The sequence below is a fragment of the Hirundo rustica genome, chromosome Z (genome assembly GCF_015227805.2).
Source record: "Hirundo rustica isolate bHirRus1 chromosome Z, bHirRus1.pri.v3, whole genome shotgun sequence".
NCBI classification, from domain to species: Eukaryota; Metazoa; Chordata; class Aves; order Passeriformes; family Hirundinidae; genus Hirundo; species Hirundo rustica.
Window position 1 is genome coordinate 7,712,930 of NC_053488.1, and position 16,793 is coordinate 7,729,722.

Genomic DNA, 16,793 nt, shown 5'->3' on the forward strand with positions numbered 1-16,793 from the left:
TGAAGGGAGATTGCCAAGAAGATAGACCAGACTCTTCTTGGTGCTGAGCAAAATAGAAAAGAGGCAATGGTCATTCCTCTTTCCAATAGGAATTTCCAATAGGAAATTCCACGTGGACATGAGGAAGAACTTAAGTGTGCAGATGATCACACTGAAACATATTGCTCAGAGAGGGTGTGGAGTCTCCTTCACCGGAAATACTCAAGCACCATCTGAACACAATCCTGTGCCATGTGCTCTGGGATGACCCTACTTGAGCAGGAAGCTCAGAAAAGATGACCCACTGTGGTTCGTTCCAACCTGGCCCATTCTGTGATTTTGTGATCTCAATCAGTGAAAAAATAAAATGACTCTGTTAGATTGTTGACTTTTCCCATGGCTAATTAGAAAAATATTTTAATGGTGCAGACATGATATATATTCAACTGTTATTAGCCATAAACATAAAATCCTTCTCAGTCACAAATCAGTTATCTTGTGTGTTGTGTCCATCTTCTCACCTATCATGTGGGATTTTATAAAAGCTATTAGTATACAATAATTTTTAATATTAAGGAAACACCTTTATTGTGAATATAATACCTCATTCTTCAACAGTGGCCAAGAAACTATCTTCTACATTTATTCTGGACCTCCACGCTGTAAAAGAAAAGCATACAGTTAAATATATTCCACTAATAGAATGTAAAACTGAGATGAAATTCTCTTTTGAACTGCTATAGACTAAGAGACATAGTTCTAATTTTAATTTCTGATTTAAATATTGACTTTTTTACCTATTTAAGAACAGGCATAGAGTATCAAATATCAGCATCTGTCAATCATGGCTACATTTTTTTCAAGGGGAAATACAAAAAAATCATCACATGCTACCTACAGTTACAGCTGCTTCCATGTCTCCTTCTCTGAAGAAACCTGACTCTTAAATTTAAAAATGTCTGACAAACACAATGCTAATAGACACAAGTTTTAAAATAACTTTCACTGCCTACATTCCAAAGTGCAAAATGAAAAACAAAGCCAAGCGGAGTAGTTACAGTCTTAATGAGAAATCAGAAAGATATTCTGTTCATTATTTTCCCAACAGAATTACTGTACAACTTACCTCACTGTTAAACAAACTTCTGCAAAAAGTCAAGAAGTATACTACTATGGGAAGTAACTGGTTTTATTTCTACTGTATGCAGCCTATTGCATACATGAAGGAGAACTGATTTCCTCTACTAACATGGTTATGCTATACATGTCCTTACCATGTAACAAAGCTTTGCAAGCATCTTTTCAATTCAAACTCACAATCACCTCACAAATTCCTCGCATTTTGTGCATTCTCCCTTTGAATCATCCGTTTTTACAACTGAGAGTTGTTATAGAACAGAAGCAGTTTTTTCTTGTCTTTCATGTACAATGTTATATTTACAAGTATTGCAGAAAATATTTATATTAAGTTTAATAAAATGTTTCCACTACTTGAAATATAAGAGTTAATTTACTAATAAATAACTTATAAAACTGGCTTGAGAAATATTTTGGACTTTGATCACCTGCTAATAGTCTTTCCTGGTCTAAGAACAGGCTCCTGCCCAGCACAGTCAAATTACACATTAAACAGCTGTAATAAAACAGGTAGTGGTGTCAATTAATGCAGGCTGTGACTATCACCAGCTTACCTGCACATCTGTTTTAAGTCTCTCTACTCAGTGGTACCACAACCTACTGTAAAGTGAGAGCTGGGTACCTTCTGTATTAAGACTTGGTATTTTGGGTATGAAAACCATGAAAGCCCAGGGCTTTCACTCTTACAAATAATTACTATGTAATACCATACCAGAAGATGTAGAAATAAGCTAAAGAAAAATACTTACTTGAATATATTCAATTTCTTCATCTGACATTTGTTTCCTTCTGTATTTCTGAGGTAAGGTTCTTGTTAATTCAGAAGTGTCTGGTGTAACTCTACTAGCAGGTGAAATATTTTGAAAGGCCGGTGATTTGGCTCCTAAAAATTCCTGAGCTTTTGAAGCAAGGAGAGATGGCATACTTGCTTGTAGAGATTCCTGTACTGAAACCCAGATTTCAAAACCATTTACAGAAATATTATTAGACTGCAAAATTAATAAGCAGGCAATAAAATCTATCATTGCTTGAAAATCTTATTCAAATACCTAAATTACAAACAGCTAAAAGAGTTAACTCGCTCTACTTCTCACAACCTGCTTTTATTGCTGTTATATGTATCAAGTGCAGAATCTAAAAATTCTGGCAGTGGTTAGAATGGCAGAACTGCTGATGTGGAAACAGAAGATATATGCCCTAACACTGGCTTTTTCACTGGGAAGCTGTACTTGGAGAAAAAGCATAAAGTTATGTAAAGTTGTGCAAGGACAATTATGTAGAAAGATAACTGAGATGATGCTTTTCATTTACTGCAACTGAAAAGACGGACAAGTGAAAAAGATCTAGAGGCTTATAGAAAGATAAAGCTCACAACCACAAAATGCAATGCAGTGCTCTACCCATTTTTAATACTACAAAACGGCATCCAATCACATTTTGCTAATTATGTGCATAATGACCACCAAGTATCAGGAATCAGCAATCAATGTTAATGAAATGCAAAGACCAAGGAGTGCATGAAGTTCTTCACAGGAGAGGATCAGGAGCTAAGCTTCAGGAATTCACATTATAGAACTTGTCTTGATTGTGCAGACAGCAGAGATGACAAAAGGACAGTGTTGTCACAGCCAGCATTCCAAACCTTAGGTCTGTCCCACCATGGCTGATTTTACAATGGAAATATGCAATTTCCCCACCAGGCAGGACAGAGATCACAGCAATATGTTAATTTCACCTCTCAGTTCCATATGGGATGGGATCCATCCCAGGGTGATGATGGAGCTGGCAGATGAGCTTGCGAAGCCACTCTCCATCTTTTACCAACAGTCCTGGCTCACTGGAGAGGTTCCAGATGACTGGAAGCTGACCAGTGTGATGCCCATTCACAAAAAGGGTGGGAAGGAGGATCCTGGTAATTACAGACCAGTTAGCCGTGAGTACCCGTTAGGGTAATGGAGCAGTTTATATTGAGTGTCATCACAAAGCACTTACAGGATGGCCAGGGTATCAGGAGGGACATGGGTTTAGGAGGGGTACGTTGTGTTTGACCAACCTGGTCTCCTTTTATGACCAGGTGACCTGCCTGGTGGATGCAGGAAGGGCTGTGGATGTTGTCTGTTTGGATTTCAGCAAGGCCTTTGACACTGTCTCCCACAGCACACTCCTGGAAAAGCTGTCAGCCCACGGCTTGGACAGGAGCACTCTGTGCTGGGTTAGGAATTGGCTGCATGGCCGGGCCCAGAGAGGGGTGGGGAACGGTGCTGCATGCAGCTGGCAGCCAGGCACCAGTGGTGTCCCTCAGGGGTCTGTGCTGGGGCCAGCTCTGTTCAATATTTTTATTGATGACATGGATGTGGGTATTGAATCTTTCATTAGTAAATTTGCGGATGACACTAAGCTGGGAGCGTGTGTAGATCTGTTGGAAGGTAGGACGGCTCTGCAGAGAGATCTGGAATGGTTGGATGGATGGGCAGAGTCCAACAGAATGAAGTTTAATAAGTCCAAGTGCTGAGTTTCCGCTACATTTCAGCCACAATAACCCCCCGCAACGTTGTAGGCTGGGATGGTGTAGGTTGGACAGTGCCCAGGAGGAAAGGGACCTGGGGGCACTGGTGACAGCAGCTGAACATGAGTCAGGGTGTGCCCAGGTGACCAAGAAGGCCAGTGGCACCTGGCCTGGATCAGGAATGGTGTGGCCAGCAGGAGCAGGGAGGTCATTCTGCCCCTGTACTCAGCGCTGGTGAGGCCACACCTTGAGTGCTGTGTCCAGCTCTGTCCCCTCAGTTTAGGATGGGACATTGAGTGCTGTGTCCAGCTCTGTCCCCTCAGTTTAGGAAGGACACTGAGTGCTGTGTCCAGCTGTGTCCCCTCAGTTTAGGATGGACATTGAGTGCTGTGTCCAGCTGTGTCCCCTCAGTTTAGGAAGGACACTGAGTGCTGTGTCCAGCTGTGTCCCCTCAGTTTAGGATGGACATTGAGTGCTGTGTCCAGCTGTGTCCCCTCAGTTTAGGATGGACACTGAGTGCTGTGTCCAGCTCTGTCCCCTCAGTTTAGGAAGGACATTGAGATGCTTGAGCATGTCCAGAGGAGGCAACAAGACTGGTGAGGGGCTTGGAACACAAACCATACGAACGACTGAGGGAGCTGCTGTTCTTTTGCCTGGAGAAAAGGAGACTCAGAGGTGACCTTATCACTCTCTACAACTTCCTGAAGGGTGGCTGTAGACAGCTGGGGGTTGGTCTCTTTCTCCAGGCAGCAACTGACAGAACAAGAGGACACAGTCTCAGACTGCACCAAGGGAAATATAGGTTGGATATTAGGAGGAAGTTTTTCACCACAAGAGTGATAAGGTACTGGAACAGTCTGCCCAGGGAGGTGGTGGAGTCACCATCCCTGGATGTGTTTAAAGATTGGATGTGGCACTCGCTACCATGGTTCAGTTGGGATGTTAGGGCATGGGTTGGACTTGATGACTGAAGGTCTCTTCCAACCTAGCGATTCTGTCATTCTGTGATATAAAAGGGTAAACCACCTGACAAAGCAGAATTCTTCCACAGAAATCCTTCCCAGTGCTCCAGAAAAATGAGCAAGACAAGTGTAACACCTAACAGCTGGACAGAGGCTCTATATAACTATAAAATAAGCAGCATGAAAACTGCATGAATCAAAGCATGTGAGCACCTACAACACCATAGTTTTGCCTGCCTTTGTCCTTCCTGGCTCCAGCAAGACCAATGACCACAAAGGAGAGGGAGCCAGTTTTAGCCTTAATGAGTCTGATGCAGCTGTAGGGTTGGGACAAACACCCGCAGCACTGTGACCAAGTCACCATTGAGAGGCATATTCAGAAGCTGTCAGTCATAAGATTGGGTCTGAAAGTCCCAAGGTGGTTCAGAAATAATGGAAGATCCCAGAGGAAGGCAGAAGTGAGCCCACGAGAAGCAGCATATTGTGAACAGGGGGTAAAGTACTTTTGTTTCAAGAAATAATACACCTTATATACAAAACAAACAAACAAAAAACAACAAAAACAAAACAAAACAAAAGCTTCTCAAAGTTTGTTTCATCTACCACAAAAAAGTCTAGAGATCTGTCAAGGATCTTCCTCTACTGTATGTTTCAGCCTGAAGTGTAGTTGGAGTAGACTCATTAGCCAATTAAAACCATCAGAAGTGCAGTAATCAGAATTTTTACTGCTGCTGCTTTAGTTCTGTTACAGTCTCTACTACATCTCTCCCTTCCCTGTTTGAGACTATAATGCTGGAATAGTAATAGGCCCCCTAGAATTTGACTGGCCTTTCACATCCAGCCTGAGGAGCCATTTAGTTATGCAGCGGCAACAATCTGGTACAATTAAATGCAGTTTTTGCTACAGCATTCAAGCAAGACAAAATAGGTTGCCATCTACCAATAAGATGGCAGATCCTGATGAAGGTAGAAAAGTCTAACGTACTTAAAATAGACAGTCACAAGAATCTTCTGACACAGAGATAAACAAGAAGTCAGAAACACATTTTCTAGCTTTTGAGAGAGTAGTTCACTGACATGAGAGGTGGTGCATTTGGCTGAACCGTGCAAAATGTACAGAATTTTGACAGAAAGTTATTGCAGAAAATAGTTCCTGAAGAGTTCACGGATAAGTCAGAAGAGGCATTTATATGCACTGCATAGTTTCATATGTAAAACTAAAACTGCAAAGCTAAACTGTGGGCTTGATGATGATGTCGCAAATAACTAGGAACAGTATAATTTTGAAAGAAGTGAGAATAACATAACACAGCTTTTAGAGAAAACTACTACTTTTCTTTGAGATACTTTTTGACCCAAAAGGACTTCTAAACCAACATATTGCTAACATAAACCTGTTGTTTAAATATAATAGTATTGGGAATATGATAAATATCAACATAAGTAAAAAAGTTAATATCAAAGATTGCAATGAAATATTTCCTCAGCATTAATTAGTAACACAAGAAAATCATTCTTAAATCGTACAGAGAGCTGGATCTCCCAGCTATAACCATGTTTTGAAAATAGCACAGAAAATACATCACACACTTCAACTAAGAAAAAAATGAGGAAAATGCAACAACTTTTATGCAAATATCACTGAATAACTAAAGCTTCTTCAAACTGACATGGGCACAGTCACTTCAGTAAATATTAGTACTTGGGAAAATGTGACTTTATATAAAGTAGAAAACAAACACTGGAAATCTTTGTGAATCTTGCTTGAGAAAAAAAAATAAAGCTGTGCATGCATTATGTGTCTACACACAGTTGCAAAGAAAAGAAGTTGTGAAGAAAATTCAATTTGCCTTCAAACTAAATCAAGCATGTTTCAAAAACCTTGCTCCAACTCAGTTCAGTTGCATAGCCGAAAGCAAGAAGCTTGGTCCTGGTTCTTAAATAAAACAGTCCATGCAAAGAAATGTGGTACAATCGGTATCCATATCCAAAATACTTACTTTTAGGTCTGGGACCACTTTTTCTGTCTGGGAATTTTATTAATGGAGTATGTGGCTTGACTACCTAGAAGACCAGGTGGGGAGAGGAACAGACACAGGTTACCTTGAATAATAAAATGGAACGTACAATGTATCGAACAACTACTCTCAACAGCTGCTCTCTTCACCACTACTTGGATACACTTACTACTTGAAGCTCTCAGTTTACCCCAAGAATTTTACTTAAAAAGCAGTCCTGCACCCTGATGTCCAGAGCAGGTATAGGCTTTGTTTTCCTTTTCTCATCAGGGTGTGTAAGTAGAAACAGCCACTACCATTGAATGAATACAATCACAACGCAATCTGCTCTGGTGAGAATCCACCTAGAGTGCCGTGTTCAGCTCTGGGGTCCCCAAGCAAAAAAAAAAACAAACCCATGGATGTGCTGGAGTGAGAGAGAGCAGGGCCTTTAAGGGCTGAACCACCTCTCCTGTGAGGACAGGCTGAGAGAGCTGGGGTTGCCCAGCCTTAAGAAGGTTCTGTGGAGACCCTACAACCCAAAGAGAGCAGCTTTGGATTAGAAAGATTAGGAAGAAATTCTTTATTTTGAAAGTGGTGAAGCACAGGCACGAGTTGCCCAGAGTATCTGCGGCTGTCCCATCCCTGGAAGTGCCTAAGGCCAGGTTTGGACGGGGCTTTTAGCAATAGAATAGACCTATTCTAATGAAGGTGTCCCTGCCCACGGCGGGGGGTGCTGTAACTAGGTGACCTTTAAGATCCCTTCCAATCCAAACCATGCCGTGGTTCCACAGCGCCTTTGCACACGGAATCGCGACCTATGCAAAGCACTTTCACCTTGGAGAGGCCCATCTTAGGAAGGAGCTGTCAGCCAGCTCCACACCCGCTGCTATCACAGCACCGGGCACCTGCGACACCGTGTGCGCGCCACTGCACGGCTCTCCCCAAGGACACCGGCCGCCCCAGCGGCGTGTCCTCAAGCCGCGGCCGCCTCAGACCTGCTGCTCGGCGGCAGCAGCAGGAGAAGCAAGCCCCTCCGCCCGAGCCAGGGCTCCGGCTGTCTCAGATACCGCCGTTCGGGGGCCGCCCTTACCTGCACCGCCCTGGTGGCAGCCGCCATCTTGCTGCCCATGGTGACGAGCCTGAGGGGCAGCTCCGGGCCCCGCCCACGGCAGCGGACGCCCGCCGTGGGCGGGGCCTCTGTCCGTGGGCGGGGCCCGGAGCTGCGGCCCGGCCTGCCAAACGTAACGGCTTTTTCATGAGCTAAAAAACCCTCCAAACTAAATAAAACAATTTCAGGAAAAGCAGGACTTTTATTATTTATTCAAGGCACAAGGTTAAAAAAAAATAGCTAATGATCACTCACCAAGTTAAAAGTCACACACCGAGACAAGGGACACTATACGCTCCCAAAATGTCCTATGATGCAATAGTCAATTTCTTTAAAACATCTTCAAAACATTTCTTTCAAATGAACAACAACAAGGAAAAAGGTGCAAATGCTAGTGAAGACATGTAATTAGACATTGCCTAGCTGCACGGTCAACAGTATGCAGTCACCTTTGCAAACAAAAGCCACTGGTGACAAGCAGAAAATTTCTGGTGTTTACACATAATGCATGTAAAAAGTCATAAAATCGTACATAATTAAAAACAAACACAATCTCAATTAAAAACAAAAATAACCTCAATTGAAGACTTGCTAATAAATTTTCCAGAGTGAGCTTTTGAGAGGAACAGAGGAAGGTCATGCATCTTGCTTGAGCTCCACGGCCTGTTGGTTCTTGGGAGAGGCATACAGCAAAGCCTCAGTTTAAGTCCACTTCTTGATGAAACCTTTCTTGTGTTATTGCTGCCTTTCAGAGGCACTTGAGACTGGACAGCTTGAGAAGTGAGTCTTCAGGTAGTTTCACTTCATCAGTTCTACTAGCCATTCAAAGGTTTGTTGTCTACCAGAAGATAAATTTAATTTAAAAGAATTGCTTGGACACATTCTAATTCTCTAGAGGGAATGACACTTTTCAGAAGGGTCAAATGTTAAAATTCTTGAAGTGTGTTTTTGAGATACATATAACCTATCAAGTTTAATTAAAATGCACACACTGAATAAAATAAACATATCCATCTCCTGGCTTACTGAAGATAGGAACTTTTTTCAAGCCGTAGAACAATTGCCTTTAAAGATGGATCTTTTGCCCAGTTAACTCTGCTTCCAATTATGATGTTCTATAAATGAGAAAGATTTACAGGTTAAAACAAGCCCTTGCAAAGGACAATTCCTAGTAAAATATTTCAAAGAAAGTCTGCTTTTTAACTTGTAATTTGAAAGCCCTTGAAATTCACAAGTGTTTGAAATAGGCAAGATGGGGCAAAAAAGGAGAAGGTGAAGTAATCTTATTGTTGATATATAGGCAATTCCTGCCCCCCCCCCCCCAAATCCATGTTTTTTGCTTTCCATGGAGGGATTGCATACTACCTCTATTTTAAACAGTGAGAACATTTTTAACAATGTGAAATAAAGTTTGCCTCAAACACAATTAAGAAAGTTAACTTTCTCACCCTGCCATTCTGGATATAAAATGGGAATTTAATCAAAGAGGATTTGCTCTACTTAGGGCTCAGAAAATTTCAGGAATACAAAACTAGGAGATAATTTTAGACTCTAATCTAAATCCCAGTAAAACGTTAAATTTCTTGTTCTCAAACTGAGATGTTATCAATGCAAAACAATAGCAGCCTTAGCATGCAGAGCAAAACGTCAGAACGCACTTTTTGTCCTTGACATTCCTATGCAGCCTGAGACCCTTCCACCCTAACCCAAACGTCCATCTTTTGCATGACCCCACACTCCAGGTGACCTGCCAGGGGCTGCATGCATGCAGAGTGGTTAGCAGCCCCTGACACACAGATAGCCAAAGGGGCAAAGGCCTCACTGAAGGAATTTGGCCGCTGCTGCAGGCCAAAGCTTTCACAGGGCTGTCGGGCATGACACAGAGAAGGCACGTGGTCAGAAGGGGCAGATGGAAACACACTGGTAACATGGGATTAACACCTATTTATTTTTTCTAACCATGAGATCAGTAAACTGATTTGGTAGGTGCAGTGGTGACTCAGAGCAGAAGGAAATACAGCCATTACAGTGACAGACATTCTTCAAGAAAGATGCATTATTTTTGTATCTTTAAGGAAACAAGACAGATTGATAGACTATCCCTAAACCCCTCAAAAAATTAATGCAAAGATGCTTGTGACAATTTCATGCTCTTAGCCTTTAAAGCAATAGAAATCTTCCTTCTAGACACAGTTCTTCCATTACCACTGTTTGGAAAACACAATTTTGTGCTATTAAGTTATATTTGCCATATAGTATTTTTATCTTGAATGTAATAAAAATTTGTAAACTTGGTTCTAAAAGCCATGCAACTTTACCTGGAACACATTTTGAATTATTGAAGTCATCTGTCTTTCTCGTTCTAATTTTTTAAGCCTGTTCGCTCTTCCAGTGACATTCACACTTGCTTGTTTCTTCTTTTGCCTTTTCATCACGGTCTGAATTTGCTGTAATTTCTGTCTTTCATCTGCTTTTAGAGCTGTTACATTATTAGGAAAATTAAACATTAAGTGGTTAGGTGAACAGTAGAACTGAAGATAATATTTTTCCTCATGGCTACCTAAACTTCCACTGCACTCTCCACAGCAATAACCCTAATTTCACACTCCACTCCTTCCCTCCAACATACCTCAAGATATTTCTTTGATGAAAGAGGCTCTAGCTACCTGATATCAAACTACATCAATTGGCTCCCTCGCCAAGAGCAAAACAGAAAGTACATTATACACTGCCTGCATTTCCCTCACACAGGGACTAATTTCCATCTCTGTCCTATATCCTGTTTTTGAGTGGCACAACTTTTACAGATCTTTTTTATACCTCTTAAAGACCCTTACTCCTTCTTCAGATTTCATTGAAACCAAAGTCCTACAAAGAGCATATGGACATGAAATAATAAAATGCTGCCACATTGTTTTTGAGTGTTGTCTTGCATCTCTCATTCTAACATGTCAGTCTCACGCTCAAGTAGGGAACGCACCAGCTCATCTCTACAGTAGTTTCTACTCTTTTAACCAGTTTCATAACTGTGTTGAGTTTTGTTACTTCCCATGTAAATTAATATTGCTACAAGAACTACTTCAAAATATAAACTATATGAACTCTACATTAAAATACAAACCAAAGTCAATAGAGATAACTTACAGAGCCTTTTCCTTCTCATGTCAGTCATCTGCTGTTCCTTCTGATCTGCTTGCTGAAAGGTTAAAAAAAAAAAAAAGTATTTTCCAGACTCTTGTCTTCAAAAATATTGAAAGATGCTAATTCAATCCACAAAAACAGCTAAGGGCAACTCTAAAACAGACTTACTTACATGCTCACTTTAAGTAATCCTCTCAATAATTTTGACAGCAGTAGGAACTGCACCCATGTCATCACATATTTAACTTCAAATGACTTGTGCAGTCCTGTTGCTTTCAAAATGCACTCCTGCCCATGCTGAGGTTGGTTGACCTGCACAAGAGTAACAGAAGCTACGACTGCCACTTACCTGCTGATACTCAATTATTGTCCGGCTGAGCAATCCTATCTGTTTCATGGTTTCGAGGATCAGACTAAGGAAGGAAAAAAACAGTTGTATACCTTAAGACCACTAATATAAGTCAACACTGTAAATGTTTTAATCAACATTATCTAGTTTAAATAAAGGATTTCTCATTTATCCTAAGAGCAAAATAATATTATGTGGCTGCACATATCTTTTTGTAGTTAATATACTCAGTATCATTGTAGAGGCCAAAGAGTTCCCTTACTTCCCTCTCAGTTTCCCTAAGACTTCATTTAAGTCTGTCCAACATTTTAAATCACACAGTTCGGAAGGCATCAAGAAAGTCCAGCCCTTGGACAGCTGGAAACAGCTATGAATTAAAGCTCCTAAATCATGGAGATGCAATCTCTTAGCTGTATTTCTGACAGAAATTAAATTTCTCATATTACACTTCATTTGCATCCACCTGTTAATAATGAGTAGGGAATTAAAAGCTACTTTTAAATGTTTAAGCTTTCAGTTCTTTTTCACAGATATTTTGCTCCTACACATTTAATTAATAAAGGCAACAAAACAGAGCCTGTAATATGTGCTCAGCTATTATAAATGCAGATAATTCAGGCACTAAAAACAAAAAGCTCTCTTAGCTAAAAGCAGTTCTCACCAGAGAATCAAGAGTTACGATCTCTGTAATCAAAGGTGGATAAATTCAGAGCCCAACTGTAAATCTACCATGGGCCATGAGGTACCATGAGGTCTGATCATGCTGATTATAGCCAGAAGGTAGACAGTATATCATTCTGTCAAATCTAGAAAAAGGAAGCTTGCTTTCATAAGAGGTAAAATGAAATCATCTAGAAATACATAACAATTAACTGTGCTAAGTCCATTCCTTTCTAAGCATCTGACCCCCAAGAACACCTTACCGTGAGTCCTCATCATCTTGTTCCAATTTGTTTCTCAGGGCATCCATAATTTGGACCCTGCATATTGTAAGAAATAACATATGACTGATGAGAACTCATAAGGAACTGAGAGAAGCAGGAAACAAAGTGAAGTAGGTTGAAATAAGTAATAGAAAAAGATAAAATAGAAAAGGATAATTTCCAGGATTCCACTTTTGTCCACTTTCACATTGGAATTTATATAAACAAAATCCTCAGTACCTTTTAAATATCACACTTCTTAAATATTGGGGCTTAACTCTCAGGACAGGATGAAGGATCAATGATTATTTGCGAGAGTGACAACTCCTTTGTCTCTTGACCAACATATTTGGACACCATTAATCCCAGAGCCTGCAGAAAGGAAGCTGGGCAAAGGTGTCAATTCAAATAAAGAGCCATGAAATACGTGGGATGTCTAACACCAACTTCCATCTTTTCATAGGCATTTGGAAAATATTGCCAAGAAATATGCTTACTGATCTGTACAGTCACTCTTTTCCAATTGTAAAGGAACTTTTGGGTTTACACATTTTAACTGGTAAATTTTTAGTTTTGGTGGGCTTATTTTTGTTTTGTTTTCTACAGCATATCCATCTGCATTCCTATAGTTTAATTGTACTTAAAATCTTTCCAATCTCCCATATAACCTTAAAATCCTGTTTTAATCAGATCTATGTATATGTGCATCTATGTATGCACACACACAGAAGGTGAAGAAAATTCTACCTTTGCAAGGCCAAGTTCTTATTCTGGAAGGAGACTTTTACTTCCTCTATACTTCTTTGCAAATCTTTCATGGCACTGAAAGACAAAAAACCAGTAAGATAGACAACCTGAGTGTGAAATGTCACATTAAAAACAGTGTCACATTTTAACTTGCTCTACATGTCTAATGTAAGAATTTTTCATGTGAGCCACAAATTATTAAGGCCAGGAGTAATTTAGCATGTGGCACTGTATTAGTGAATTCTAGCCATCACATGAAGGACTGCAAATTTAAAAATCGCATCAGACACAGAAATACACTGGGAGAATGAATAAAGCATTTCTTCCCCATATTTTCTCTTAGTTTCCATTATTTTCACCAATCTTATACAAAGTACTGATTGTTAATCCAGCAATTCACTACGAAGGAATAACTAGAAGAAAGTTTTGAAGTTATCCAGTGACATACCTCGTGACAAAATTTTCTTCAATAGCATTAATCTTCAATTGATCAATAAAAGTTTCTTGATCTGAAAAAGAGAATGTCGCTAAAACAAGCACAACAGAGACTTTTAAAGACAATCTATAGAGCACAAAGGATTAGTATTTTTGTGTGAACAAGTTACTTCTACCTCCAAGCTTTATTATCTCCTACTGTTAATGAGACTATGCTCATGAGACAATGCTATCAATCAGCAGTATAAGAGAAATAATTAGGCTTTAAAATATTTTAATTTAGCACTTTATAGAAGAGCTGGACATGTTCATGACATTGCTCTATATATGCCACTGGAGGGCTCAGTGGAAGAGCATGTACCCAGCTGTACTCTGGGCTGTATCAGAAATGTGGCCAGCAGGTCAAGAGAGGTGATTCTGCCACTCTACTCTTATCTTGGCAGATCCCACCTGGTGTGCTGCATCCAGGCCTGGGATTCCCAACATAAGAAGGAATGTGTTAGAGCAGCTCCAGAGGAGGGCAGTGAAGATGATCAGAGGGCAGGAGCACCTCTCCTATGAGGCAAAGGCTGGGAGAGTGGCTGTTCAGCTTGGAGAAGATTGCACAGTGACCTTGCTGAGTCTTTCCAGTCTCTGAATGAAGCTCACAAGAGAGCTGGAGAAGAACTTTTTACTAGGGTATGTAGTGACAGGACAAGGGGGAATGGCTTGTACTCGAAAGTGGGGAGGTTTAGATTAGTTATAGTGTGGGGTGGTGAGGCACTGGTAGAGAGATTGCCCAGAGAAGCTGTGGATGCCTCATCCCTGGAAGTGCTCAAGATCAGGCTGTCAGGTTGGATACAGCTCTGAGCAAGGTGGTCTGGTGGAAGGTGTCGCTGTGCATGGGGGACGGTTTGGAACCAGATGTGTTTAACATCCCTTCCAACCTGAATCATCTCGTGACTCTACAGGTAATGGAAACACATTAAATCAGTATTGCTGCCAAACGCTTTGGCAGACTTTTGGCCAGACTTCAGCCCCAGTGACCAGATTTCTGAAAACCATCACTACATGTCAGGGGAGTCTAAAGTTCAAACCTAGAAAAGAAGGGAAAGGGCAGTGGGCAACAACTATATGGCATCTTTGTAAACATTCAAATACGTTTCAAAAGCCGCCGAGAAAATGCATTAAAACGTACACCCAGGGGAAAAAAACAAAACAAAACAACCCCATCATTATCGTAAGGAGGACTTTACATAAATAATTAAAGAAAACATTCAAAAACTATATGTGTGTGTGTGTGTGTGTGTATATATATACACACACACACACCGCATTCTTTGTTAGTGCGACATCCCACTGCGAGGAGGGAAATACTTACTGGCAAGAACGGCGCTGTTGTACTCCTCGAGCTGTTCCTTCATTTGGTCCCTCAGGCTGCGGCGGGAGTAAAGCGACAACGGTCAGAGGCTGCGCATCCCTGCATCCCACCCCTGGGCTGCTCCCTGTCCCGTCCCGCCGGCACTAACCGGAGCAGGCTGAGGACATCCACGTCGCGGGGGTCGCCGATGCGGTCCGGGGCCGTGGCCGTGGCCGTGCCCGTGCTCGGGGCCATGCCCGTGCGGATGCCCGGGGCCGTGCCAGTGCCCATGATCGAGGCCGTGCCAGTGCCCGTGCTCGGGGCCGCGCTCAGTTCCGCCATCGCCGCACGTTCAAACCGCGCGGCTCCCGTCGGCCCGCGCGCCCCGCGCCTGCGCAGAGCAGCGGCGGGGCGGGGAGGTGCAGCCCTCAGCGGGCCGGGGCGGGGGGTGTGGCGCGGCTGTCCGCGACCCTGGAAGAAAACAAACAAATAAATAAATAAAGTAAAAATCTACTCGCAGAGTCCTAGATAAAGTGCAGTAATGCTTCCCTCTGCCGTAGTGTTCGCATGGAGATAGAAGCAGTAGGTGCAAGCTACTAACGAAAGTAAAAAATAGAGGGCAAAACGGAAACACTAAGCGATGAGAGCTGTTGCATATAACCAGAGACTTATTTGAGTTTCAGAGCAAGTGCAGCTGTCAACCCAGCACACCAGTCCTGTTCACCATTAAACCATTACCTCAAGTGTCATATTCACACTTTCTTTTTTTTCTTCTTTTTTTTCTTTTTTTTTTTTTTTTGAGCATGCCCAGGGATGGTGACTCCTGCACAGCTCAGGGCAGCTTGTTCCAATCTGTGACTACCTTGGACAGCCTCTGTAACTGTCAGAGGGTAGTCAGGAGGGTAGACAATCCTAGAATCCTCAACACTTTCTCCTTCCTCTTTGATCTCTGCTGCCAGGCTGAGCAGATCATCCACCTCACAGAGCTGTTTTCTGCCCCCAAGTCTAACCCAGCAGACATTCCACCATCAAACTAGCAGATGCCATGCCAATGCTCCTGTCCATACACCACCCTGCGTGACCAGCCACAGCACCCTGAGCTGGCCCCAGAGCTCACCCAAGCTCCCAGCACTGGTCACAGGCTCCAGGGGTATGCCTCAGCTCTAGGAGGAAGGTAATTGTGCTGCCTTCGTCACCAAGAAAATCCACAAAAAAAAAAAAAAAAAATATAAAAAATATATATATATATATATATATATATATATATATAAAACAGCTTTAATAAGTTTAATACAAATTAGGTACTTTGCATATACAGTGAACAGCATTTTGCTTAAGTTCATATAGGAGTTCAAAACTTTTAGCCAGATCCCATATAATAGGAGAGTACAACTGTTCAGTGGTGCTTATCTTGGTGTTGGCGGTGGCGGTGATGCCTTAAAAACAAAGAAATGAAACAATACACTTTCAAGGCAGTATTAATAAAGGAGATAAATAAAGGCTGGTCTTTATTGGAGGCGTCCAGGGGCAGATATGGAAAAATGCCCACCTCACAAGGGGTGAATACAGCTTTGTAAGTTTAGCAAATTAGCATGATTGACAAGAATTCTCAATTAGAAGCACAAGCAATGAAGTAATTCTCACCTGTTCAACTCTCTCTGAATCCTCTCCCACCCCTTGCTCTTAGATCTGAGCTAAACAGTCTTTGAAAATGTATCTCAAAGAGCTGATTTCAACCTTGGCTCCCAGGAAGAACCAAGATAGGACAGGGGCCTTAGAACCCCAGCTTGGAGCCTCTGGGAAGTGTTTTGTCTTTCTGCCTATCAAGGTAGGGAAAAGGTGTGCAGAAGTACCAGGAACTACCGTACAACAATAATATACAGAGTGAATATATATGAAGGAAGTATAACAATGAAAATCATTCTGGCATCAGTGGCATTTTTCTTCATTACTCCCTGCAGAGAAATAAGATTGATTATGTTTACCCTGTTCACTATTTCCGCTCACTTAAGGCCAGACCCATCCTAGTACACAAACCCCACTCATGGATGGTCCATCTTTATCTGAGCAAGACAAAGATCTTCAGCTCAGAGGCGAGCAGATCTTAAATTTAAGTCTGTCTGCAGTGACAGACTGAACCAGCCTCAGTGTGCCATGTATCGACACA

At 41.7% G+C, this 16,793-nt stretch overlaps 2 protein-coding genes across 3 annotated transcripts; both read right to left on the minus strand.

The window, feature by feature from the left end:
* Positions 1 to 360: 360 nt before the first annotated feature.
* Positions 361 to 7,760, minus strand: MRPS36 (mitochondrial ribosomal protein S36). 2 transcript variants are annotated; one of them, XM_040090168.2, is made up of 5 exons: positions 7,675 to 7,760; positions 6,585 to 6,648; positions 1,866 to 2,062; positions 583 to 639; positions 361 to 500 (listed from the first exon to the last, which is right to left on the minus strand). In XM_040090168.2, exons 1-4 carry the CDS (start codon positions 7,711 to 7,713, stop codon positions 622 to 624), a joined length of 318 nt encoding a protein of 105 aa, XP_039946102.1. In that variant the 5' UTR covers positions 7,714 to 7,760; the 3' UTR covers positions 361 to 500; positions 583 to 621. The 2 variants fall into 2 exon arrangements, with proteins under 2 accessions (XP_039946102.1, XP_039946101.1); XM_040090167.2 differs by having other exon boundaries at positions 361 to 639.
* A 121-nt stretch (positions 7,761 to 7,881) lies between these two features.
* On the minus strand, positions 7,882 to 14,918 carry CENPH (centromere protein H). Its single transcript, XM_040090580.1, has 9 exons — positions 14,796 to 14,918; positions 14,648 to 14,703; positions 13,301 to 13,361; positions 12,853 to 12,927; positions 12,106 to 12,162; positions 11,183 to 11,246; positions 10,837 to 10,888; positions 10,011 to 10,171; positions 7,882 to 8,807 (listed from the first exon to the last, which is right to left on the minus strand). Exons 1-9 carry the CDS (start codon positions 14,915 to 14,917, stop codon positions 8,715 to 8,717), a joined length of 741 nt encoding a protein of 246 aa, XP_039946514.1. The 5' UTR covers position 14,918; the 3' UTR covers positions 7,882 to 8,714.
* Between the last annotated feature and the right edge of the window lie 1,875 nt (positions 14,919 to 16,793).